We start from the raw sequence: 27529 nt of genomic DNA on the forward strand, positions 1-27529 counted from the left end.
GATCATGTTGTTGTTCTTATATTTAAAAGGAACAGTCGACTTTTGCAGTCTAAGATAAAACTATAAAAACTTATTTTATTACATTTGGAAAGCTTTTGTGGCAATGCAGTACTAAGGGCTTAACTAACAAATATTGTAAACACTATTTCTCCACCCTTTACTGTGTCTTAAGTTTGTTTGTTTTTTTGTAAAAAAATATTGAATCAAAAATGACAATGATACTAAAAAGCACCCGAAATAAAAAATTTATGGAAAATATGTTTACAATTTTATAGCTAACAGATAAAACACATTAGTATATAAAAAGCATATCATTACTATAATTTGTATAAGATATAGCTTTGTTGCTTAAAAAAAGAATGGATGATACTTTTTATATAATAATCGTTTTTTTCATTCAAAGTATTTGTGCTTATTTATTGTAAAAGAATTTTCAATCTGAGTCTTGTTAAATATCAAAATCCTAATTATTAGGATGTTAGTATTGAGCTTGTGAGTTTTATGAAAGCTGTGTAATTAATGAAGTTCCAAATTCATTGCATTCAAAAATATTTATTATTTTCCATTAAAATACACAAACTCACACCTAATAGAATTATTTCATAGATAGCAAAATAGAACCTTAAATGTTGCATATAAAGTCTTGATTTAAGGACTAATATATTTTCTTTTCACAAAAATAATAGTTTCCGAACATGTGATAGTGTGGTGACAATTTGGGTAAAGTATAGTGGGACAATTGTTACAATTTAGTACTAATGCATTTTTACAACTAAGGCCTATCCCAAATCATCACCAACACATACAAATAAAGTAAGAAAAAAATATCTGTCCAGAAATAATGATCACAAGGGATAGAATTAACTTAAGCAATTTTAATGATGATCAACTCAATTATCAAGATTTGCTCATGAAAATAAATTTGACCATGTGGCATAATAAAATAAGATCATTACAAATTATACTATATTACTATATACAGTAGGGAACCGATTATCCGGAACGATCGGGACAATCGCTATTCCGGATAACTATGATTATTTCCAAAATGATGCTAGGGTAAACATCTTTCAAAAAAGAAAGAAAAATCCTAAAATCTTATGAGGAAAAAAAATTTTTTTTGAAAAAAATAACTGGAAAATTTATCGAATTTCGTTCCGGTTTTTTGGTTTTCTGATTTCCGGATAACGGGTTTTGTACTGTACTATATTAAATTATACTATACAAATTATATTATATCAACATGTGACAAACAGATTTGAAGAATCTTTAAGAAAAGGGAATTACTGCTGCAGTTAATAAAATCTAAAGTCACTTATCTTGCAAATGTGCTTTAAAATGTTGAGGAGCTGATGAACTATTTGTAAGTGGCAGGATATTATTCGCTGGATATATCTTAATTGTTCAGTCCTGTTGCAGCCATTCTTTCAGGGTAGATGTATCTTTATTCCTCAGAATTTTCTACCAAAAATTTTTTTTTCTCTTCTAGCAGCTAGTCCAGTCCTCTTCCTCACCTCTCTCCTGCCCCTCTTCACAGGTTTTCAACCCTTACACAAAAATTGACAGACCAAAACTGCTTAATTTATTTACAGAGAGGCTATCTAAAACAGTCAGACAGTTTGGGCAAAAATAGGCTCACTGATAGTCATAAAAAGGAAAGAGAGTTGTAGCAACACTACAATAATCTGATTTTTATCTAGTATTAGTTATGTGATTGCTGGAGGAAGAAATTAACTGAATTTTTTTTCTATATGTGCAGTTTCATTTTTGTACATAAGCAGCGGAATAAAAAGCTCATTTTTATGCAAAAAAAAAAGAAAGTAATATTTATAGGATTTAAAAAAAATTATTGTCGTTATATTTAATATTGGACGTTGAAAAATACATCTATCCTTTTTATAATTTAGCAAGGCATCACATAAAATGAAATAAAAATTTGAACATCTATTTTGATAAAACCACATGTATTTAATTCTTGACGAAATTGCACAAATCGGCTGTGTCAAAAATCGGTGAATTAAATCAAAGATGAAAGAGTTCTTCAAAAAACTTCTTCCCATCAGTAGCCTCCTGAGAAAGAATGGTCTTCTGGAGAAACTGGGTGTAGCTGCTGCAGGTGCGCTGTTGTCTTGACAACCACGACTTTCGTTGTAGAGTGGAAAGGATGAGGTTCTTGGTTGTTGAGTGTTAAGCAGTTTTGTTTCTGACCTGTCTTTGTTTGTCACTGATTCTTTATCCTCGGGACGACGCAGATTGAATTTGTGTAGTCTTAGATTATACTTCTCTCGATTCCAATAGTTCTTATTTTTGGACGTTTGTCCGTGCACATTTTTGTTTATTTGTGTCATTTTCGTGTAGTGCATTGTATGATTAATGTATTTTAACGATGGAAGTCAAAAGAAATTTGATGCTGATAGGTTAAATAAAACAAAAATTAAATATATAAGTTAAATAAAACTAAACTGTTAGTAACAATCTATCAGAAGATATTGAAACTGTTAGTAACTGTTAAGAAAATAAATAAGAAAGTTAGTAACTGTTTTAAAAAATGATTGACTGGCAATTAATTCAAAATAATGATTATTAAGACTTATAAATTGTTTAATTAGTAATTTTCTTTAATATTATAGTGATCAAAAAAGTTACAAAATTATGCTTAAGAAAAATTTTAATTTACTGTCTAAATGCTTCTGTCACTTATGATAGAAAATAAAGAATTAGAAGTTATAATCTTATTGATATCACAGTATACCCTCCCAGTGTCTGCAGTGTAAAAGTTCATCTTTTTTTTTTTGGACTATTTTTATGCCTGGTTAAATGTACATTTCAAGATTCATGTTATGTGATAAATATATTGAGATTTTAAAAAAAAATATGTGAAAATCAGTAATGATAACTACGGAAGAATTGAGTGAAAAATGATAGTATTGCATCAAATGATAAATACTTGGCAATGCAATTCAAATTTCCTGTATCTTAATAGTATCATGATTTTTAAAAAAATCTTGAGAATTAACAGGAATAACTGCCAAATAAAAATAGATGGATTTAGTGCAAATAGAGTGTGCCAAAAAGTAATTACCCAAATGTGTGGTTCGAATTTCTCGCTTCTTAAGTAAGAAAATATTGAGTTTTAAAAAATGTGTATATCAGTGATAACTGAAAAAGTTGATTAAAAGAACAGTGGTATCATTGCATAAAAAAGTAATTATAGATGCACGAATTGAATTATGCATGTTATGATGATGATATAGAAACAAAAGAATTTAACAATAACATCACATGAATTCATGATGGTATTGACGCAAATAGAGCGCATCGGAAAGTGATTGCTGAAATTCGCGATTCAAATTTTGCGTGTCGTAATAATATCAGAATTTTGAAAACCAACTGCAAAGAAAAATAGATTTAAACATGGATTGACGATAGTATTGAGCGTGCTGAAAGATTATTACTGAAATGCAGAATTCCCGTGTCATAATGCATCGAAAGTTAATTCAATCTAATTGTAGTCAAACAAATAATGAAAAAAATAGAACTTTTCCCTTAAATATTTGGCATTTCTGCATTACTTTATAGATAATTAATTTTATACTTTTGTATTTGCTTCAGTAGTTCATTAATTCCAACCAAAGTTATGGATATTTTTTTCCAGTCTTGTATTCTCGAAGTTTATCTGGAGTTGCGTTTTTCACTGCGTAAAAAAGTCATCAAGCGTGAATGAGAACTTAAGGGGAAATAAATAGAGTGCTGGTAAAGGTGGAATAAATGTCTCATTAACGAGATTTTGTTAAAGTGACGAAATTTACATTTTAGATTAGCGAAACTGCGACAAAATTTTGTCAAAATATAAATTATTCAGGGTGCATAGTGTTTTTAAAAAGTGCTTAAATGTGCTTTTTTCATTGGATGTTTTTAAAAAGTGCTTAATTTTCCCCTTACCATGTTGACTTTCGCTACGAATTATGCAGAAAGACACTGTTCACATTGTTCTATTCAACATTTTCACAGTTAATTCAACCCCAATCTATTTCGGCATATCGTCAGTCAGTAGCTATGAAAACGCCATTCGATTTACAAGATTCAAATATTTTGACAATGCCAAAAATTTTTTTTTTGGACATGACGGTTAAAACCAGATAAAACTGTAGTTAGCTGTCAAAGTGTAGTAAATTGTCAAAAACTTTCCAATCCTACCTAATTGTGATTTTTTTTACAGTGCTTAAAAATATTATTTGAGTGCTTATTTTTTGTTGAATAATTTGGCTACGCACCCTGTTATTGAATCGCAGAAATCCGTGAATGAAGCAGTCATTTTCGCAAAATATGTTTCTAAGAACTGCTTACAATATATAATTAAATAAAATGATAGTTCTCTCCTTTCAGACATACAATAAAGATTGAGTTACTTAAGAGTTGTTTTTATCACCATAAGAGTTGAATAATCATGTGTGAAAGTTTGTCATGATTTATTCATATCCTAAAAAAAATAAGTTAATCAGTTTTATTTTAAATACAGTTGAAGATCTATTTAATGCAATTCTCCACAAAACACATTAACTTAACAATCTCTAAAGCAAACCGAAATTGATAAACATATCTGTTTTTAGTTCTAATGTTCTTGATAATTCAATTTTTTTCAGTAAATAAAAACCTGAGTGCATAATTTTTTGTATTTAAAATTTAGGAATTAAAACTATTTTAACAATAAATAACTGAATTTTATTATAAATATTTTTAAAACTTAATTATTTTTTTTTTACAAATAATCATTTTTGTTTTTTATAAATTTGCACAAGAGCATAATCTCCACTAAATTTCCAATTCTCAGATATTTGTGAAAGTTCTTCATCAGTACCAGATTTCAGTCCCACCACCACATCTGCTTTAATTGCGCGTAGAGCCAGAACAGAGGTTGGTAAAAAGCCATTTAAGGCTTGCTTAAACGTAACAGTCTCATCCCATTGCCGGTCACCTGCTAGCTTCCTGTAGTTCAAATCACCTTTAAAGATAACAAGATCGCTTTCTGACAATTTTTGATACAGTTGAGGATCCACAGATTCCATTTCACTATAATCGTAAGGCAATGTCCAAAACTTGTGCTCTATAATATTTATAACTCCAGATTTGGTTCGTGATGAAGTTTCCTGACTAAATCTAACTAAATTTTCATTATGGCTTTGAGATAAATATTCTAACAACCAGTGAATATCCTTGACCAAAGTATCGGACACAAACCAAGGTATTGTTTTGGGGTATACATTGATTTGGTCCACTAACCCAGAATCCAACAGAAAATGAATGAAACAGAGGTCGCCAAATAATTCAAATCCAGCATTGTCCAGAACAAAATCGACAATTACGTTCTCTTTGTGCTTTTTGGCATCATTTAGAATTTGATAAGCATTTTCTGTATCATTGACTAGAATTTTTGCTCTTAATTCCTTGAGCTCAGTAAGGGGATTAGACTGTTCAGTATTTATCTTGCCAGCTGTTAGTGATAAGTCCCATTTATTTCCCCAAAGAGAAACCTAGAAAAAGAACAAATTTTATTTAGATAGTAATTGATTATTACTTATGATAAGATAAACAAAAAAATATTCAAAACAGAATTTTCCAAGTTCATTTGCAACTAAAAAGTAATTTTTTTTTACGATTATAATAATCATTGTTGCATTTTAATGTTTAATCAAATTATAATGTTAAATACAACACCAAAATGGATGAACTTTGCGTAATATTTTTTAATTCATTCAAACACTTACAATTCTTCAGATTGAGTTATTTCACTCTTTAAAAACAACAGCACATTTGTGTTTTGGGGAATATACTTCTAATTTAGAAGCTAGAGGCATATCATCAATGAATTAAAGAAGATATAAAAATAATCTATATTATATAAAACGCTAATATGTATGTATCAATAAAACAGATGATATTTCTTTTCTCGCGTTGGCAACAGTTTTCATTTTTAATTGATAGCATTCGGCGCAAGAGCACGTAGTGAGCATCATATGGCTAATCTATATTACATAAAACGCTAATACGTTTTAATTGATAGGCTTCGGCGCGCAAGAGCACGTAGTGAGTATCATATGTCTAATCGGGTGAATTCTCACAGAATTATCAAAAACATTCTCACAAAATTATCTTCATCGAAGCCCGATGCTTTACATCCGCGTTCAGTACTATTTCATACTGTTTTACAACACATGGTTTTAGCCCTTTGGTGGGAAAGACTTTAAAACAAAACTTACAACAGTTACTTTTCTCAACAACTGAAATTTAGAATAGAGTGATTAAGAAAAATATGCGAACTATTTTCAAATTAATATTGAAATGCACAGGTTTAGAATTTTCTACAGTGAAAAGTTTTCGGAACTTCAGTTTTCAAAAAAGTATACAAAAGCTAGACGTTAAGAACAGATCCAATGAGCGAGCATCGGATTGCTTCGCAATCCGAAATGAACTGCGAAAGCTGTTCCGGGGGTTGGCGAGCGCCAGCGAGCAGGGGGCAAAGCCTCCTAGTGTGTTAATAAAAAGTTTAACATTTTGAAACATTTGCTATAATATTCTAGTGTAATACAAATATACTGAGGTAAAATATATTTATGTATAGTTAAATTCCGTTTAAAAAAACACTTTGCAAAATTTCTTATGTTGCTAAAATTTCTTTGATTTCTGAACTAATTAATTTATAAGCAACAATTAAAAATAATTTATTACTCTGATTTAAGCATAATTGATGACTTTAATGTTAGCTTTGAAAAAATAAAATAATAATAATTTTTTCAATATTTTTAAGTAAATTATTAACTTGAATTTTCTGCATTTGACTAATGGTATGAACTTTAAGCCTTGGCATGAAAGTAAAATCGAAAACAGTATCTAACAGATTTTATCTCTAATACAACCTTTGTTATTTTCATTGAATAATCCATTCATAAATGCCAGAAGTAAAAATTTATATGTTCAGTAGTTTGAATTTCTATTTTGCATAAAATATAATTATGAATAGTTTTAAAGTCAAATTTAATGTTCTTACTTCTAAATAAGTTCTGAATAAATCGAATTTTTCAGTTTCATTATTGCAGTTTTTCAACTCATTTCTAGTTTTATCTAATGCAGAACACAGAAATATGACAGCATCCATGGTGGAGAAAAAGGAGTCTTTCTTTTGCTCTTGGAATGGATCATAATCTTTCAATAAGGAGCTGAAATAAAATTAAAATATTTTTATATTATAGATATAAATACAAATATTACTTTTATTAAATTAAATCTCTATATTATGGTTAACCACATACAGTAAACTTACAATTATCTGCAGTCTTATTTTACCTCAAATCTTCCTTGAACAAATTACTATAGCAAATGTTACTGCAGTTGACACTCAATATAACAATCCATTATTCAAAGGAACATTATAACAAGAGTTTGCTATATTGAGTACTTATAACTAAAAAATATGTTACTATTTTTAACAAACCAATGATATGATATACCTAACTTCTTTTTGTTATTATATACATAAAAGTACCATTTATAATAATACATTATAAATATGAACTACGTTAAAAATAATGCGCAGGTACTGATCAGCCATTTAAATAGATAAAATATGTTTAGATAGCTGCAAGGGCACTTGTTTTTTAACTGGAAAATAAAACACCAAGCTGGGAGCTTACAAAGATAGAATAAATTTATAAAACGAGTGAATAAAGTTAAAAAAATAAATAAAATAAAAAAAGCGCAACTGATAAATTTATTATACTGTTCGAAAAGGAAGATAAAGATTGTGAATACATTTTTTTAATTGATGAAAGCATAAATCTGATTTTTGCATGAGGGTGCAATACACAAATTATCAGCATGAAATAAATTATAAATATATCAGTAACTTTTTGAGATCACGACCACATAGGAATGTAGGGGGTCATATCTCTATTCTTCCATTCAAAAGGAATTCAAGAAATTTTACATTTAATAAGCACAATCAAAAGAAATAGTGGTTTAAATAATTAGTTTGGAACTTTTGCTCGATAAAATTACTGAGGCTTTGAAAGCATAAAATTGTTTTCAACTTACAGGGGTGATTGTGAGCCCAAGTCAAAAATTCTGAATATTTCTCAAGTAAATTCATTAATGACGCATTTCAAAAGATTTTAAGTTTTAATATTTTTAAATGAAATATACAAGAGTTTTTAGACATAAATTTGATGAATGATTTTTTGAAATTTTTAGACCTTGGATTTCCAGAAACTTCTGGATTGTGGTTAGCGAAAAATCCGGATCTTTTCCGGGGCACAATCATCTATATACTTATTTTGAAGAGAGTATCAGGGAAATAAAAAAATAAAATAAACAAAGTTTTGGTTACAATATTTAAAATGACTGGTTGAATGGTCGTCTATGAAATAGCAAACTTGAGTTACATAAAAAAATAATCACTTTTATAGGGAGTCATGTCATAATAAATCACACAGAATGTAGCATTTTCTTTATAAGAAATTTTACCTCTATGCGATTTTATACCACAATAGTTTGAGATTCAGTCCTAGGATAAGTTCATGTGAAATTATGTTCTGCGAAAATTTGTTTTTGTGGTATTTAGCCTCAGTATAGATTGTCTGAGAAAGATTATTTCCAATAATTAAATTATGATATAGATTATTGAACAATTTAAAGAAAAAAATAATACCTAAGTAGAAATGATTGCTTTATTCGGCGATAGAAATAACATTCAGCATACAACCAAGATGAGTCAAACCAAGCTGGAGTAAAATCATAAAGTTGTTCTTCTTTCTTCAAAAATTCATTCCATAATTGAGTATCTTCAAACTCATCACATAAAGGTATAATTGGCTTGTTTGTAACCATTTCATTTTGAAGACATGATAATCGGCCAATTACATTTTTCATATCTTCAGAGCCACCCTGTAAAGGTTTAAGATAGTAAATTTCAAGCAATGTATGTACTAATATTTATTGTACAATCAGGGCTTAATCCAAGTCGATTTTGGTACCGTTTTTCGGTACCTTCACAAAATAAAAATAATTCAAAAAAAAAAAAAAAAACTCATCTTCAGGAAAATAAAGATAAAAAATTCGAAGGAATTAAAGTGCTGAATAGTTTTCCGAGCGGTTATTATTACTGGTTATTATAATTTAATCTTAGTATTCTGTATTTCTATTATTTTTTTAACCATTAATTCAAAAGTAAAAGTTAGCACAATATCAAAATAATAATTTGTTAATCATAATAAGTTCAATAAATTTTATTAGTAAGTAAGTTAAAAAAAAATTTTAAACTTTATATAGATCTAATTTTTAACCTTAATATTAATCTATATGGTAAATTCCATAATTTCTATGCTGGCTGGCTGTATAATTTATATTGAATTGATAAATGGAATTAATCTGCAAGCTGTCTTATAAGCAATTCCTTGCGCAATATGTGAATGTTTTTTATNTTTTTTTTTTTTTTTTTTTTTTTTTTTTTTTTTAGCAGTACTAAATTTTCACAAAAATAATTTTTTTTTCACAAAAATAATTTTTTTCTTCACAATAATACTTTTTTCTCACAAAAATAGGTACTAGGATTGAAAACCTGGATTAAGCCCTGACAATAGTCTATTATAATATTGTATTATTTTATTTTATGTCTTCCGAAAAAATTTTTTGCTAATTTGTTGCATAGATATAAGAATACAAATAAATCAGAAAACAAATAGTTCTCCTTAATAAGAAAAAAATTATTTGTTACTACTATTTTTAAAAATTGGATATAAATAAAATCATAATAAAAGAAAATCACGAATATAACGAACACTTAGAAAAAAATTCCCTTAGTTTTTCCTGATTTTTCCAAACTGATTTTATCAAACTTCCCAGACTTATGTTATCAAAAAACACTTATACTTACCATAAGAAGTGAAAAAATAAAAAAAAAAAAATATTCATAGATCAATTTTCTTGAGAAAAAAATTAGACTTTGAGGAATTTCAAACTCAAATTAATTCATTTTCTTTTATTTTTTGGAGTATTTTATTTAAATTTACTGAAATTCACCTGATTTTTTCCGATAGATAAAATTTCCTGACTTTTCTCTGTTCTGTGGCCATTTTGTAAATGCATTCTTTAGCCTGATATTTATATTACCAAATTAGTACTTATATACTTGTACATTATTGATCTTGTTAGTTTGGAATTGTTTTCATTACTATGCATATTGTTACATCTTTATCCTTGTTCTGCAACAAGAGCTTACAATGAAGAGCTAGTGTAACCGAGTCAAAATATTATTAAAATCACAAAAATGTCAATATTGTAATAAATCTTTCTCTGTGATAACTCATGCTTTTGGTTTTAAAATCAGTTTATATATTTTCAGTAATTTTAAAAAAGGAAGAAAAAAAAACATTAAAAAAAAGTTACATATCCTGTCGCATCTTTTTATTATAAGCAATTGAATTTATATATTTTTTTAATATAATTATTTTAACAAAGTAACAAGAGATAAGTAAAAATGATAATGTTTCAAAAACATCCAATTACAAATAAGGAAATAGATATTTCAACTTGTAATTATAGTAAATTTATACAATGCACTAGAAACTTATTTTAAAGTACAGTACACTCTCGATTATCCGTGCTCGGATTATCCGTGCTCATTCCGGAGTCACACAAAAAATATAAAGAGAAACATTTTCAAGATTAAAAATATTTAATTCTATAACACTACCAAATTTTTGGAAACAAAATTCGTTATTGGATTGCAGTATATGGAATATCAGCAGCATGGTCAAAGGTAAAATCGTCTACGTTATCACGATCTTGGAGAAAGATCATACCGCTTGATGAACAATCCTCTTCAGATGTTCAAGAAAAATATGATAACAGTATTCTCGAACAAGCAAAAGAAATCTAAGGTTTCGAAATTCTTGATGAAGAAAATTTAGAAGATTGGTTTCAAAGTGATGCATGTGAGCCTGGCTTCCAGTATTTGACTGATGAAGACATCGTTATGTTGTTAAATCAAATAGTGATGATAGTAACTGATGCAGAAGATGTAGTAAATGAATGAAATACAATTTCTCATTCTGCTGCTCTGTGGAAACTTTATTAGATTATATGGGAGGATTTGATTACAGTGACATTACTGCTGTTCGTAAAATATGTGTATCGATATATGACGAAGACGCATTACAAATTTTTTAATAAGGAAAATTCCTAGTTTGATGTTATGCATGCAAATGTCAGTAATTTTTTGTACTGATATTGAATTTTTCTTTAATAAAAGGAGTTTTCGGATTATCCGTGTTTTTAGATTGTCTGTGCGACCTGTCATGGTGATTAACCTGGATCATCGGGAGTGCACTGTAATTGCAATACACGTAATTTAACTTACAGATCAATATATAAATACTAACTTCACCATAGGATTCAGTAATTTTTTCTTTGTTTCTGCACAAGGAATCGATAACTTGAACAAGAATTATAGGTAACCTGTCTTTAATGGTTTTATAGGCATAGCTCCTGAAAAAACAAGAAAGAAATAATTAAGCTTTGAACAATGTTTTAATACTATGATATTTATCTTAAATAAACATGTTAATATTATGAAGAAAAATAAGCAAAGTATTATTGGCTTATGACATTCATAAATGTTTAAAAACTGATATAAGAAGTGAGAGTGATAATGAAAGGGACACTTGGAGATGCCCATAAAAAAATGGATTTGTGAAATTTCCTACTGAAAAACAAAAGGCTTAGATCTGTTTAAGAGAGTGATTTACAATGATAATAATATAAAACAAGTTAAATTAAGGCCACATATGGAAGAAATAATACTAACTCCTTAAATGTGAAATTAGGAGAGTATTCCACCTATAGGGGTCATTGGCGACATCTTTTTGTTTTTTTAATTATGTTTCGTGTTAAATATATTTTAATTACAATATATATTTTTCTTTAATTTACTGATAAGGAAATATCTATGCCATTAAAAATATCAACATATGTTTTTAACAGAATATTTGATCTTAACATTCAATATCATAGATTATATTTACAATAATCACTATTTTAATAAGATAATATTTAAAAATCTATAGAACATGTTATAGCTCTTATTTTTAAAAGTTCTTTAAACATTTAATCATCCTTTTCCATTTCAAACATAAAAGTGAGTAATATAAGAATTTAAGTTGACACAGATTAATGCCATGAGAATAAAATCAGTTACTATCATAAAAGAAAAGTAGAAAATTTACTGATAGTTAGCCACTACAATTGAAGCGAAAGTTAAATTAAGCATAAGTAGTAATTTAGAATATTTTCATATCCTGATCTATCACGCCAACTACAATTGCCAAGATGTCAAATAGATCTTAAACTTGAATTTTTTTTTTTTTAAAGTAGATTTTTAAGCGGAGATGGTTACGAGTGTTACCTTTCAAGTTGGTCCCTTTCTATAATTTTTTTTTCTTCAAGTTTTTTGCGGTCCGCTGCTCAGAAATTGCCGCCAAGACTTGGAGATTATTCTGTCACAGATCACGATACGAAAATCTCCCCAGTTAGTTATTCTGGCAGGGATATTTGCATGGCAATCGTAAAACTTTCAGGGGGATTTTACTTAAATTATGTGGAAAACAGATTACAAGTATGATGAAGTTATTAGAATGAAATATTTTTAGGTAGTAAAATATAAGAAAATGGGCCTTAAAGCAAATAAACTAAAAAGTTAGAAATACATACCCGGTATATTTTCCTGAATAATGATAGGGAAGACTATTATTTTTTTTCAATCCGGACATATTTTAACAGTATATTGTGTTTCGTATTATTTAGAAGGGTGTCCAGAATGTTTTGATTGAATCACACTCAGAAGGTTTAAACTCTCTGATCAGAGCAAACTCTAAATAACAATAAAAGGTCTATATTCAGCATGTATTTTAAGATCTTAACAGAACTAAAACTGAAAACACTTTTTGTTTCGTTTACGTACACATTGTCTTCCATTTCTGCAGTTGAATATAAATCAACACTTTAATCTAACTTACATGCAAAACTATTTTAGAACAAACAGTCTACTTTGATCAAGCTCATATATTATAACCAGATAAAACAATAAATAAACATTAAATTTTTTTAAAAATTTCTTATAGAATTAGAATAGAAACAATCTAAGCAGCGTAATGGTTTGGGTGGATTTTATCTTAAAAATGTGTGTCGATATGTGACATGCTCCTATAAACTATGGTGGTTTCCCTTCGTCTTTTTTTAACAACATCCTTCGACAAGTTGGCAATGTAATGTCAATATTCTGTTGCTAGATGATGTTGTTTATCAGGAATGAGATATGATATTTATGGATGATTTTCGATTATTTTCTGTGTATTGTTCATTCATGAAATTCAAAATTTATCCTGACAAAATTCGATTTAAGATACTTTTATCGTTATTGACTTGATAATTTGTTTTTGGAGCTCTTAGCGTCAAAACCAATGGTGTAAAAAAGATCTCGTGCGAAATGTTTATGTTATGAAAAAGAAGAGAAATAGAACTTATATTACTTTTATTTAGGTGCTTTTTTTAAATTTATTAAAAAAACTTGTTCAGAACTTACATTTTAATGCATAAAATTGTTTATTTTAACCTTCCCCCAAAAAATGCGAACTTGCGCTCTACCAAATATCGAGCTAGCAAGAAGCATTTATTTTTACCGACTTTTTCGTAATACTAAGAACAGATTTTTAATGTGTCTTATTCTTAATATAGAAAAATATCCTCTTCTAATTTATGTTATGTGTGATTGTAATTATCTCTTTTTAATAAAATTTCAAATTGATTTTGTACATTTTCTTTCTACAAAAAGAAATTAACCTTCTTATCTAATCCGCGTTTTTTATTTATTTATTTCTCCTTAAAATTTAAGTGAAATTTTTTTTATAGTTCTAAATGTTATGGTTAAACTTTTCAACTCTTTTTTTTTTCTTCCTCACAATGCTAAAATGTTTTTGATTTTACTCTAATGGATCCTATAAGTTTTTTAAGTATTAACAAGAACATGATAGGTCAAAAAGAAACTTTCTGTGCAAAAATTTTTTGAATTATTTGTATAATTTAAATTTTGTTTAAAAGGAAATGATCTTTTGTAAAATTCATAATATATTTCCTATTTTAATATAAATTTTCAATAGTTATGTATATTTCTTTCAGGTTTTGACTCATTACATCATTGTGAAGTGTTTTCCTTATTTTATTGATTTTAAAGATTTTTTTATCTTGTGCTGCTGTGACATCAAAATAGGTTAGCAATTTTTTCCATTAAATATATTGAATTATTGTGAACGTAACTTTTAAAATAGCTATTATTCAATAATATTTGTTATGAATACATTTCTATAACTTCATTCTTTTTAAATTCACTACATTTAATTTTCACTCTGTAGAAAGGATGATTTCGTGACATTTCAAGTAAATAAATTAATATGCAATTTAAAATATTTTTCTTGTAATTTCTATATTTAGTACTATATATGATTAATTTTTATTTCATTTATAAAATTCTTAATAAAATAATCTTAGTAAATACTTAATAAAATTATGAAGCAATTATTTTGCTTTTTCAAGAAAAAAATAATTCATTCTAAAGAAAATAAGATCATGCCATTTGGGATATTTTATATTTATATATATCTTTGTATATTAGTTGAAAAATATTTTAAGGTGAAATAAAATAAGTTATTACCTCATAAGAGAATTAAAAGCTGTGTTGATTGCTCAGTAGAAGAAAACCAAAATGATTAACAAGAAATGACAAAAGCACTATTGGAAATAGCAACCTAACTATCAAAAAGGAAAAATATTAAAGAAATATTAAAGTGGAAGCACTGAGATACCATGCAGTCATTGCAGGAGCAGTTTCAGCAATTTTTTGATATATTGCTGCATACTACTTCAAGAACAGGGTGCGTAGCGTTTTTTTCAAAAAGTGCTTAAAGATGCTTATTTTCGATTTTTAAAAACCTCTAAAGGTGCTTTTTTTAGTGTGTGTTTTTAAAAAGTGCTCAATTTTTCCTTTTTCAAAATGAGATTTTTCCTTTACTATGTTGATTTTCGCTTCAAATTCTGCAAAAAGACATGGTTTACATTGTTCTATTCAATGTTTTCACAATTAATTCAACCCCAATCTATTTTTGCTTATTGTCAGTCCGTAGCGTATGAAAACTCCATTCGTTTTACATGATTCAAAATTTTATGATTTTTGACAATTGTCAAAAACAATGCCAAAAGTTTTTTTTTTTTGTTTGACATGACGGTTAAATCAAGATAAAACCGTTAATTGTCAAAAACCTACCAACCCTGCCTAATTATGATAATTTTTTAAAGTGCTTAAAAATGTTTTTTTAGTGCTTAAAAGGTGCTTATTGTTTAATAATTTGGCTACGCACCCTGAAGAAAAGAACAAAATTAACCAACAGCAAGTTAACCAACAAATTAACCAACAGAAGAATATATATCGTCTTCATCTGACTTGCTGTTGGCCACTTAATAAAATTTTTAATAATTTGAAATCAGCAATATTTTATTAATAGTGTTAATAACTGTTATGTTATTTTTCAGGTAAAAATGTCTTCAAATGCTGATTGCAAAGCTATTGAGAAAGGCTTAAAGGATATCATTTTTGGCATGTCAAGTAGCGGACAACTTTCTACTCCAGATTCAAACTTGAACTCTAAATTGACTTCAGCTTCCTTTACTTATAATGAACAGTTTTCAAATCAAGAGAAATCTGCTATATTTAACAAAAACAAGCTAAAAGGGCCTTTTCCATTACCAAGTAATACAGATTTATCAGTTAATGAAACAAGTTCTAGTAAACTTATTGATTTAAATGCGTTGACGGAATTTTCAGCAAAACACATAGATGATTCAAGTTTCAGAACTGCTACAAATGATATAAAATTACCCCATCCCGACCTTGAAGATGATAATCATTCAACTTCTACAAATACTGGTGTTTCTGTACTATTTGAACAAATTCAAAACTCACCGAATTTCGGTAATTTGCCCGAAAACCCTTTGCTGCATTCCAATCTTAAAAGTCCCAAAAGGCAAAGCAGAAACAGAGAGTCTCAACACAAGTCCTCTTCTCCTGTTCGAAAACGAAGCACATCGAAACGAAGAAGGAAAAAGAAAAAAAGCGCCAAACAGAAAGATTTGCCTGAAACACTGACACCTCAAGAAGGACCTAAAACAAGTAATTATTTTTTGCTGATTATCGGTTCCGTCTTAGTCTAACAATAGTATACATTTCCACTTTTTCAATTTAATAAAATAACTAATTAAAATAAAAAAATTTTTGGAAATGTACTTTATTATTTTTCAATTCTTTCTAATTTATTGAATTTAGATAAATTGAAAAGTTTTAATGGTACATATTTCCATCAACTAGGAAGTTGGCATACTCTCTACAAAATTGACACCGAATTGTTTTTTAACCAATGCATATATAATTTAAAAAAAAATTTAAAATAAAGTTAATTTTTTTTAAAATTAAGGCTTTAGAACTTCAATTAATACAATTTATTTTCAGGCATAGAAGTATTTTAAATTCTTTTTGATGTTTAGATTTCCTTTGTAGGTGAAATATTTTATTGTTTAGGGCCATTTTTTGGTTTTGCAAAAAATGGTTTAAAAAAAATTTTCTCTAGTTTTTAGCAAATTTTAAAACTTCCCTATTAATTAAGGAACTTCTTTAAATTTTCTATACCATCTTCTACATTACCCAAAAATGTATGTATCTCTTGATTTTTTACAGAAATTTGTAAATTTCCTCAAAAAATGGGGTTTTACATTGAAAATTAAATTGTGCAAAAATTGTTTATTTTAGTAAGCTACCTAAACATGTTTTATATAATAATTTGTAATTTATATAATATTAATTATATAAAAACACAATGATTCAATAAAAGTCCTATCTTTATATGTTTTTATTGTAAACTTTAACCTTTAAGAATTAATGACCAACTAAAAATACTTTAAGTATAGGAGTAATTGCTATTGAAATATTTCAGATTAAGGAATCATTCCTAAAAAATGGCTTTTTTATTTTAAAAAGTGTTTTGTAATTATTTTTTGTTACATAAATTTTGGTGTCAAAATGATCTGAATTTTCAATTTGTAATGTTTAGAGCTTGTATCAACACTTCTTAACATTTAAAGATTTCAAAAATAATTCTGTTTTCTTTTTTGTTAGTGATAAAATGTATTACTTTTTATTTCTATGATTTTAAGTTTTTATAAAAAAAGAAAAATGCATTTTTTTTCTTTACAGTTTATTTAAAATTAATAACATATGTTGTATGCTTTTCTATATTCAAATATAAATATTATTATTAAATTTAATTTCCTGTGAATTGTTGCAATGATTTCGCTAGATTTTGAAAACTACAGGTCCTTGGGGTCCTCTACTTCCAAATTTTTGTATGCCTATTTAAAGTATGAATATTCGCCCTTTCTATTATTTTGTACATTTTATCAATTGAGAGACAAAGCAAAGAATTTCAAAGTTAAAAAAAAAAGGAACAATCGAGGCTTTTAATTAGGCTGATCTAAGACTTGCATCAAGGAAAATCAACTAAACAGTAAGATACTCAAAATTTTTTTATTTTCTCTTAGAGCTACTCATAAAAAAGAAATTTTTATTTACGTATTTAAGGCTTGGTTACAATCTTGCCTCAAGATATCTTTTTCCTCAGTGGAGAATTACTTATTTTTCACACATTTTGAGTACAGATTTGTTACTTAAATTTTTCTACTTTCATATAATTATTGCATAAGTTACCTTATTGAGCAATAGCAAAAGAATAAAATAATGAATTGGTATCTTTGTGTTGCATTACAATATAGTTGAATGCAACATATTTGTGTTCAGGGTTCGGCTTTTAATACGACAGGTAATAACTGTTAAATAACTAATTTTTCTTTATGTTATGGTGCGTCTAACAATGAATTTTTCAACAAAATTTTCTTCACAATCAACAATTTTGCTTTAAAAATATTTGTTTATATCATTATTTTAATATACTAATATGAGATTGCTATGTTTTAATGTACTAACACTATGTTTTGATATGCTAATGAGATTGCTTTTATTTATATACTGATTGATATGCGAAAATATTAATTAAAAGTTTACAAAAGAATTCTAGAATTAGATAGATTATATCCCTATTTTCAGCTTATAAACAAATCAATCAGAAGACGGAAATCAGAATTTTTCAAGTGTAATGCATAAACATTTTATTATTTAAAATTAACAAGGAAACATGTAAATTGAAATAAAACCTATAAATTAAGAATTTTTACAAATATCATTTTTATATCCTAGAACATGAAAATCTAATATCTTATAGGAAAAATACATCATATTTTTTGTCAAATGTCTTTTTTGATTTTTTTTTTAATTTATTGCTTTAAGATTTAAAATACACTTTTTATTTAAATTTTAATTAATTGAATTAAAATGGAAATCACTGTCACCAAAATCTGGGTTTTTGACTAAGAGGTTTTTGACATGACTATAAGAACTGTGGTGAAAACTGTCAAAAAACTTCATACCTCAAAAACTTGCCAACACTGTGTTCAAATAAAATAAAATATTTTGGTTGCTATGAGAAATACCATTGACAATATATGTACACTGATAATTGTGCTTCTCCGAATACTGAAACAATTGTTTATGCTTTGTATTTCACTTTATTCTAATTACCATAATGTGCTCAAAATTTTATTTCCCTCTTAATTCTGTATCCCTAATCTTATTTTATTGCTATTTAGTTACCAAAGTTATGGAGAGAGAAAGTAAAGAAGAAATGATTTATATTCAGACTAAAAAAAAAGTTTTTTCTTCAATTGGGAGAGAATATTCCTTAACTTTCGAGAAGGTAGGTATTTCAACTCAAATATAATAAACATATTTAACTTGTTGAGGAAATAATTTATATTCTTGAGCAAAAATTAATGTTTTATGTGAAAACATATTTGTCACTGCTACAAATGTGGTTCATCATTATATGATCATTCATTATATAATTATATACCCGAGTCACTTTTAGCTTGGTTTTATATGAAGAATTAAATCAGTGACTTTACAAAGATGCCACATTATCTGTTATTCCCGTACTTAACACATCATACAATTTCATTTCAGTCATTATCTTCTATTTTTGGAGACTGATTGCAAATCTTGAATATGTTATAATGATTTATTGATTATTTTTACTTAACTTTAAAATTTGGTTAAATTGTTCTATGAAGTAGCACAAGTCACTGCTCAGAGTGTTAAGATTTATATTATTTGGTTTCTTAAAATATGCAGTATAATGATGACAATACATGTTATTTAATTAATGAATTATTTTTTTTTATATGAAACTTTACCCTTCGTAAGTTTTCAGTTATTGGATTTAGTGACAGCACTGATTAAATCATAAAATGAAGATTTAAATGTAATATTATAAATGATGAATCATTATATTTTGTATTCATTGAGCAATATATTCAGCATTGAATGTTTATCTTATTTTTGTTTCTAATATTGCAAATGTGATTAGGATATTTACAATGTATTTCCTCTTAAATTTGTAATCACGTTTTTTTTCCTTTTTGATAAAGCTAATTTTGAAAAAAATGATACTTTTCAATAATTTTTTTAAAAAATATATTGCTTATTTTTAAACATAAGAATTATTTTTGTTTCTATTTGTAAAAGCATGGTTTGAAATTCACGATTGAAAGTATCAGAAAGTTAGTATAAATATAAATTCATAAAGCCTTTATTTTTCTTCTTTGTTTTCTCCATTCAGTAAACTAATTGCTAACACTTTTTTTACACTTTTATCTTATTTGACCAAAAATAACTCATCCGAAGCTCTATTCTAAATTGATTATTCCGTACATATTTTCCTCTCAATTCTGGGTGATTTTGAAGAATTAATAAAATGAGGAAGCATTGCTTCAATTTGATTACCTATTTGCCATGATTAATGTGATTTTAGAAAAAATGGCTATTAATATTTTACATTTTAAGTTAAAACTTTTAACTTCATACTGTCAAGTTACTTTTTTAGGTAAAAATTAGAGTGTTGAACTTAAAGATCATAATTCTTTATTATAAAGTCCTTTTTCTTTCCCTTCTAAAAAGTGATATGTCCATGTGCATAATTTTATTTCATTTTTGTTGCTGAATTTGATATTTAAGATTTTTTCTTTCTTTAATTATAGAATGCTTACAAGTTCCAGTGTTACATTTGCAATTGGACTAATGACAATAAAACAAGTATCAATAAACATCTTTCATCTAACAATCACTTGAGATCTAAAGAGGTATTTTTTGACTTTGATTAATTTTGAGATAACTTAACAGAAAATTGATTGCTATTTACTGTTATTACTGTTATGTTATGAACCGAAATTTTATTCTTGTTGTTGACCTAGTAATGCTCAATGTGTACTTTCAAAATATATGCTGCATACTGAGAGAAAATTTATTTAAATCGACTGAAAAATAAACTACCAAAATTAAAAAAGATTTTTGTTGTAAATTTTGCCTCATCAACTGCATTTAAATTTTAATTATTGTAAAATGAAAGTATTTTGATCTTGAATAATGTAGCAATTTGTGATTATTATATAATTTAAAATTTTTAATTTCCATTCTTAGCGTATAGTGATATACTGATAATAAGCAGCCGTTTTCGTTAAGGAACATGTGTCAAAGAACTGATAAAAACTAAATTCAAGAAGAATTCGAATAATATCACGTGTGTAAATCTCTTACAGCACTTCACAAAAAAAAACCAATATTATTTTCTCACAAGAAAAATATGATTAAAGAATATATTGAACCTTTTGAAAGGGTATGATTATGTAGGAAACTCAGATTTCTAAATTACGGTGTAATATACACTATGCACTTCAAATTCTCAATAATGGCAATCTTTCATTTGTGCTTTATTCACATTATTTCCCCTTTAGTTTTCATATCACAAAGTATATCCTACCCCCTTGGTTTTGGATCACCGATATATCACAATCTTCTTGACAATAGATTACGCCCAAGACCTCCTAGGATAAGAATCGATGGTTCTGTCGCTCTCTCGTCATTAATAATGTTTCATGTTTATTAAGCAGTAACATCGAAAGAAACAGTAATTCAAATAGTTATGTCAAAACTTTAGTTTGATTGTTGTCAGTGGAGAAATGTAAGTTTTGAAAAATCAAAGAGTGTTAACACCAAATTTTTTAGTTATTTCCTGAAAAAGAATTTAAAAAAATTTTTTTTTATTGCTCTATTGTAATAATTGGTTCAGTTTGTACATTCTAATGGGCAGTAAAATAACATTGCTTCTCTGGAACAGCAAACGGGACTTCATGTAGTAGTTGTACTAAAGAGCGGGGGCTGTATTAGTATTTAAAACTTTTCCCTTAGATTCAATGTAATGTTTACTGTAAGAAAGATAAGAACTATTTGTACTTATTTGTTTTGGAGAATAACAAAAAACATTACCATAGTTACCTATATTAGTATATTGGGTACATATTACCACAATACCAGTAGTACCTGCATCACTGAAGTCAGTAAAAATTTTGTAATTATTTTTATGATCCTTCAAAACAAATAAATAAAGAATAATTACACAACGCAAAGTAATAAAAAATTTAATGTTTTAATCAATTACCTTTCTACCTAGAATTTCTACCAAAGATTTTTCACTCTTTTTTGTTTTAAAATGTACGAAACTATATTCTTATAGTTTATGAAGATTCAAATCATAAATCAAGTCTAGAATTTGTACAGTTATAGATTACTCACTTCTGGTCTTCATATCAAGAGTGTTATCTGGTCTTCATATCAAAGAATGTTATTTTTGCGCATTCATATCTAAATTTATTTTATTTTTGCCTCTAGCTCTCTGACAAAGATATGATGCTTCCATTTCTCCCAAAGCCTTTTCCTTCACAAATAGAAGCCATCACTGAGCTTATAAATAAAGAAGCTAGTAGAATTGGTTTGGAGCCGAAAGATTTAGAAATTAGAAAAGCATTAAGCTTAAGATTTATTAAATTTGTACAAGACCATGTTCCAAGTAAGGGTTTAATTTTTTTAATTTAATTTTTTTTCTTAATTTGCATATTTACTATATATTTACATATATGTGCAGTGAAAGCCCAACTATCGGGAATTTGTCTGAATCTAAAGTTCAAATAACTTTAATTTTCAGAAGTATATAGATTTTAAAATTTAATACACAAAATTGATTACTACATTTGAAAAATCATTTTTATTTATTTTAATAAAAGCTGCAGTTAGATTTTTATTTATTATTATTAATTTTGTATTATTACTAAAATTCTGGAATGCTGTTATTATGGATTAGCTTTTTTTTTTCTAGTAAATATTTAAATGTGGGACGCCTCCAATTTTGGCACATTAAGTAAACAAATCAGATGGTATTTACATAAGATTTGAATATTATTTTTATTTATTTGTTTGATCCTCTTGTTTTCCAGGTTTAGTTTTTGTTTGTTTTTTATTTTAAAAAACTTTTTTGGAAAATTATGTTGGTTTTTCCTTTTTATTGATTTTTCTATCAGCACCATTTTTGATAAAACTTTTTTTTTTGTGAAAATGAAGTAAGATTGAAAACAGAGCATCCAAGTTACCGAAGTCAATGCTTGTCTGGAGTTTTCTAATTGCTACATTGTATTTTTAATTCTTTTAAACTTGTTTACGAGGTTAATTTTTTTTTTTTAATTATCTGTGTGTGAATAAGAATTCACTTCTAATATTTTAAAATGGACTAATAATTCTGTAGTTCGTTTGAAGAATCCATTTTGCAAGAAGTTTTTGAAGTGTTTTTGCAAATTTAATTTTTTTTTTAATTTTAATTAGACCTTAAAAGGAAATGTAAGTAAAAATTGAGATTATACATAGTTTAAATTTTTAAAAATGCCCATAATTTAATCTCAAGGAAACTCGGATTTTTAATTTCTATCCACTTTGATGTTAAGTTTTTGATTTGTAATTCTTTTTTTCAATGTAATTGCAAAAAGAGTTATACAGTTTTTCATAAGTTTTTGCTTTGCAATTCTTTTTTTTTTTTTTTCAGTGTAATTTTGAAAAAAAGTTCTGCTGTATCCCATGTTCTTTAGCCTTGCTGTTTTCTTTTCTTTCTTTCTGGCTTTGCTTTTTGGATACGCATGCCAAATAAATTAAATTAAAAAAAATTTTCCCCTTATATTGCAGAACTAATAAATTGTCAGAACTCAATTACAACTCCACTGACTTGAAACGATGTGTAATACGAAAATAAACTTTACAGTTGTCTTGGTATGATTAACTATGCAAATCATCTAGAAGATGCTAATAGGTTGCTCATGCAATAAATGTTAAACAATCTTTTGCTACAAAAAGAGAATACAGCTTTTTGATAATGAGGGCAAAGTTTTTTTTTTGTATTTTCCATTCCTTATTAAAATAATCAATTTTGTAAATTATAAATATTGTTTCCTCTTTTAGACATTAAATTGGATTCCTAAACTTTGAAGTAAATTTAAATGTTGATATTAGTGGCAATAAAAAAAAATTTTATTGAGCAGTGGATGTTAGTTGAAATCAATCCAGATTTATATTTTAATTAAAAACATGTCTTTATTGAATTTGTTAAATTGAATATGATTTTATTACTTTATTTCTTATAGTTATTCTTTATTAACTTTAGGTTGCAGTGTTCATTTAATTGGCTCTTCAGCTTATGGTATTGGACTTAAACATTCTGAAGTAGATTTCATTGTTAAAGTAGATGAGGATGAGCTTGTTCCTGATGCTTTAGAAGCTCTGTATAATGCTGTTAGTAAAGGTATGTTAGATTTTTTTAAAATTATGTTAATTAGATAGTATTTCATGTTAATTAGTCTAAATTAATATTAATTAGTTCTTTACATGTATTTTGCATACAAAATTGCAAGTTTATATGTAGAAAGGAAAAAGGCTAAGCATGGTTGTTAAGGAATTTGGTTTTTGATAATTAAAATATGGGGGAAACCACATCATAAAAAATATGGTCCCAGTTGGTAAATTAGGAGAGCAGGTGTAAGCTTGGGCCGCTAAATGTTAATTCCCTCTTTGCACAATTCACTATATCTCTAGAACTATTTAAAGGAATCAAATTTCTCATAAAAATGTACAATTTGCTTATCGAGCAATAATATGAAGCAAATTTAAATTTTTTAAAGACTATTTTTTATTTGATTTTATATTGGTGGAAATGTTCTTGAAATGTAAGGTATATAAATTTTCACCTTATTTTAATCTTTGTAAATTTGCTTTTTTTATTTTTTGTTATTAAGTTTCAAAGTAATAAAATTTCAAAAGAGACATTATTTTAAATTTTTGTTTCTCAAGATGTATTCTGCAGATTCAAATTTTCTTTTACTATTCAAAATACCTTAGTTTGAAATAGTATAAAGCTTTATATACCTTTTTGTAAATTTTTGTGCTATTTTTAGATGAAATAATAGATTGATTAAGGTTTGAAATTGGGTGTAATTCATTTTAGTTCACTTAAATATTTCCCAAGATATAAATATACAGCTTCCAAGAAAAATGTTGAAGTTATCAATAAATTTCAGAGGGAAGAAAATAAAAAAACATAACTTTTTGACATGTTTCTTTTTTTATTCTTGCACAATGTGCTTAAAAGCAATACTCTCGACTTTGTACAAAGTTAAGACAGACATTTCCCTAAACTATGTAAACATAAGCAATGTGATCATATAAGTTATTAGACTTAAAATACTTTGCAAACATTTTCTCTATTTATATAGTATGGATTATAGATTAATAATTTAAGTAGTCATGGATTTTAATACTAATTTCTAAACTACAGAATAGTGGATAAATCCATATTTTGCTGAAGTTTTAAAATCTTTTTTTTTTTTACCCTCAAAAAAATTTATTTTAAAGCATGTGTAATCTTATCTATTTTTTTTTAATCATTTCTAAAAGTGCTGCCATATTTACTTTCTAATTATATCAGTTATCCTCACATTTGTTCCTTATGATAAAATTTGTTAACATATCAATTTCCATAATTTTTGCTTAGCTAAGTGATATTCTTATCTCTTATTTTCATTGGGAAATAAATAAACAATAAAATATGCCATTTATCAAGATGTAAACTTTCATCACAATTATGATAATGAGAATCCACTATAGAAATATTTGAGTACCTTTTTGTTTCAGGAGTTAAGAAGAAAATTTGTTTTTCTATGTTTTGTTTTCAATGGTTATATTTTATGAAAACATGTTTAGTTTTTATTAAATTGAAAAAATTTTTTTTTAAATTTTTTTTTTATAAAATTTTAACACAAAAAGCATTAAATATTTTATAATTTTAAATAATTTATTTAAAATTTTAAAATATAATTTATGTATTTTAAAATAATTGGATTTTTTAAAAAATTAAATTAAAAGTGTTTGTTATAATTTGATTTACATCTGTAGTTGTGAAAATGCATAAGGAACTTCTGAATTTTACAAATTTCTTATTGTAACCCACTCTTTTTAAAAAATTGCTCAATTCCTACATATTTTAGAAAGTTTAATAAAGCTTTTCAAACACGTACCTCAATGTTATTAAAATTATAATTAATCTATTCATTCCTATTTAATTGTTCACAACAATGCAGCAGTAAAAAAAAGCTTGTTGATTTTAAAATTATTTCTTTGAAACCCTTAGAATTTAAACATTAAACTTTTTTTGCCTTTTGTTGACATATTTGTTTAGATTTTTCTTTTAGATGTTAAGATTTATTACATTAAATAATACAGAGAACTGGCTGTTTTGTTGTAAGAGTAAACATCTTAGGCTAATCAAGGTTGACTTTTCAAAAGAGTGGAACTCATGACAATTATGAACACGCTCTCATTTTTATGTGTTTTTAATTGTAGGTCATTTTACTTAAAGTCTTGCATTTTATATTATTTTATAAAATTGTGAAGTTTTTGTCCATTCTAAAAATGTGTGAGAGAAAAAAAATATATAATTTTTTTGTGCTGCAGTGAAACGTCAGGTTTCTTTACTGTAATATCCCATTATTTTTTAATTAAAATCGAATAAAAATCAGAAGTCTGATTTCAAAAGAGCGGAAATTAGGCGGGGATTATCATCGCTTCATAATCTTTTTAACAAGTCGCAAGTGTAAAAAAAAAATTAGTTTTGTTTAATTTAGTGTGCTATATACATTTTTATAACAACTCACAAGTGTAACTGTAGGGCCACAAAGTAAGTAAGCAGATAGATTTGATTGTATAGTTTAAAACTTATTGAATACCACTTTTATAAAATGTCTATATTTATTATATGTAGTTATAAAAAAATTTTATATCCAGGTGATGCTTATGAAAGGGCTATTCCTGATTTTAAACAGAAACGACCTCAAGTTCGATTTGTTGACAAAGAGGCACGCCTGTCTTGTAATATACTCATTGACAACAATAGCAGCTTAAGATTAGCATATCTGTTATCCACATATTGCAAGTTAGATGACCGTGTACAAATTCTTGGTGCTGCTCTGAGATATTGGGCACAGGTAATTACTCCTCTTATTCAAAGGTCTTTAGTTTTAATATTTTTATTATTTTTTTTTTATTAAATTCTTATATTTATGGTGCAAACTTTATGAAATAGTATAATTATAAGTAAATATTATTTTTATTTTCCTTAATATAAGCTGAAGATTAACCAAATTTATTTTGCAAATCGGATGTTTGTTTTTAATCTCTTGGTATAGGGTTAAAAATATTAAGTAAAAATAGCAAAGGTGCATGAGCAATAAATCTGTGTAGTTTATTTCAAAGGATATTGTTTCTATAAACTTGTTTTGATTCACATTGTTTAATAATTTTTTTTTCCAATTCCTACAATTTTTTTTTTTCAATTCCTATCTACACACTCCCTATATCTTGTTCAAATTTTCAATCATTAATAAAATACTTTTTATTCATCCACTCAACTTTAAATAATTTTTTTTTTTTTGAACTTGTAGTGGATGACACTTAATGTTGATACAGTTTTTTCAAATATTAATTCATTAATTAAATAGGGATGAGAGAAAAATAATGGAATTTTCTGATTGTTTAAGTGTTAATCATTGTTTTAAATTTTACTGTAAGCAATTCAGTTTTTCAGATGTTTTAAAATTATCAGTGATGATTTCTAACTTATAGCTCTATTTGAACAAAAAAAAAGTTTATTACGACATTTAAATATTTAATTATTTTCTATTTGCTGTGGCAGATAAATTCAATAATGAACATTACGTGGTAGCACATGTGGTCCACGTCACCAAATTTATATTTTTATAGTTGTCTGATCCCACATGCTTTTTTTTTTCTTTTCAATTCCTACTATTTCACTCTCTCCCTATATATATTTATATATCATGTTCTATT

At 26.6% G+C, this 27529-nt stretch overlaps 2 protein-coding genes across 5 annotated transcripts in view; one reads left to right on the top strand and one right to left on the bottom strand.

Annotated features, from left to right (window-relative positions):
* Positions 1 to 4699: 4699 nt before the first annotated feature.
* LOC107439875 (damage-control phosphatase ARMT1) lies at positions 4700 to 12953 on the bottom strand. 2 transcript variants are annotated; one of them, XM_016052609.3, is made up of 5 exons: positions 12760 to 12953; positions 11433 to 11538; positions 8702 to 8937; positions 7046 to 7214; positions 4700 to 5531 (listed from the first exon to the last, which is right to left on the bottom strand). In XM_016052609.3, the coding sequence occupies exons 1-5, from the start codon at positions 12816 to 12818 to the stop codon at positions 4770 to 4772; spliced, it is 1332 nt and encodes a 443-aa protein (XP_015908095.2). In that variant the 5' UTR covers positions 12819 to 12953; the 3' UTR covers positions 4700 to 4769. The 2 variants fall into 2 exon arrangements, with proteins under 2 accessions (XP_015908095.2, XP_015908096.2); XM_016052610.3 differs by lacking the exon at positions 12760 to 12953 and having other exon boundaries at positions 11411 to 11536.
* An 84-nt stretch (positions 12954 to 13037) lies between these two features.
* Positions 13038 to 27529, top strand: part of LOC107439874 (terminal uridylyltransferase 4) — a 48737-nt gene continuing 34245 nt past the window's right edge. For 2 of the 3 annotated variants that reach the window (XM_016052605.4, XM_016052607.4), the window contains exons 1-8: positions 13038 to 13587; positions 14224 to 14314; positions 15631 to 16267; positions 18850 to 18956; positions 20296 to 20397; positions 21983 to 22160; positions 23796 to 23933; positions 26468 to 26667. In XM_016052605.4, coding sequence (XP_015908091.2) covers positions 15637 to 16267; positions 18850 to 18956; positions 20296 to 20397; positions 21983 to 22160; positions 23796 to 23933; positions 26468 to 26667 — 1356 coding nt within the window. In that variant the 5' untranslated portion in view covers positions 13038 to 13587; positions 14224 to 14314; positions 15631 to 15636. The remainder of the gene's footprint in view (positions 13588 to 14223; positions 14315 to 15630; positions 16268 to 18849; positions 18957 to 20295; positions 20398 to 21982; positions 22161 to 23795; positions 23934 to 26467; positions 26668 to 27529) is intronic. The other variant, XM_043053756.2, reaches the window with a different exon arrangement.

The sequence above is a fragment of the Parasteatoda tepidariorum genome, chromosome 2, assembly GCF_043381705.1.
Source record: "Parasteatoda tepidariorum isolate YZ-2023 chromosome 2, CAS_Ptep_4.0, whole genome shotgun sequence".
Lineage (NCBI taxonomy): Eukaryota > Metazoa > Arthropoda > Arachnida > Araneae > Theridiidae > Parasteatoda > Parasteatoda tepidariorum.

Bases quoted from the DNA above. Each gene is read 5' to 3' on its own strand.
- LOC107439875 (XM_016052609.3), bottom strand. From the start codon at position 12,818: ATGTCCGGATTGAAAAAAAATAATAGTCTTCCCTATCATTATTCAGGA. The intron at 11,539-12,759 runs GTATGTATTTCT...TTGTTTTTTCAG, and splicing joins TATTCAGGAAAATATACCGG to GAGCTATGCCTATAAAACCA. The intron at 7,215-8,701 runs GTATTATTTTTT...ATTTTATTTCAG, and splicing joins AAGCAATCATTTCTACTTAG to CTCCTTATTGAAAGATTATG.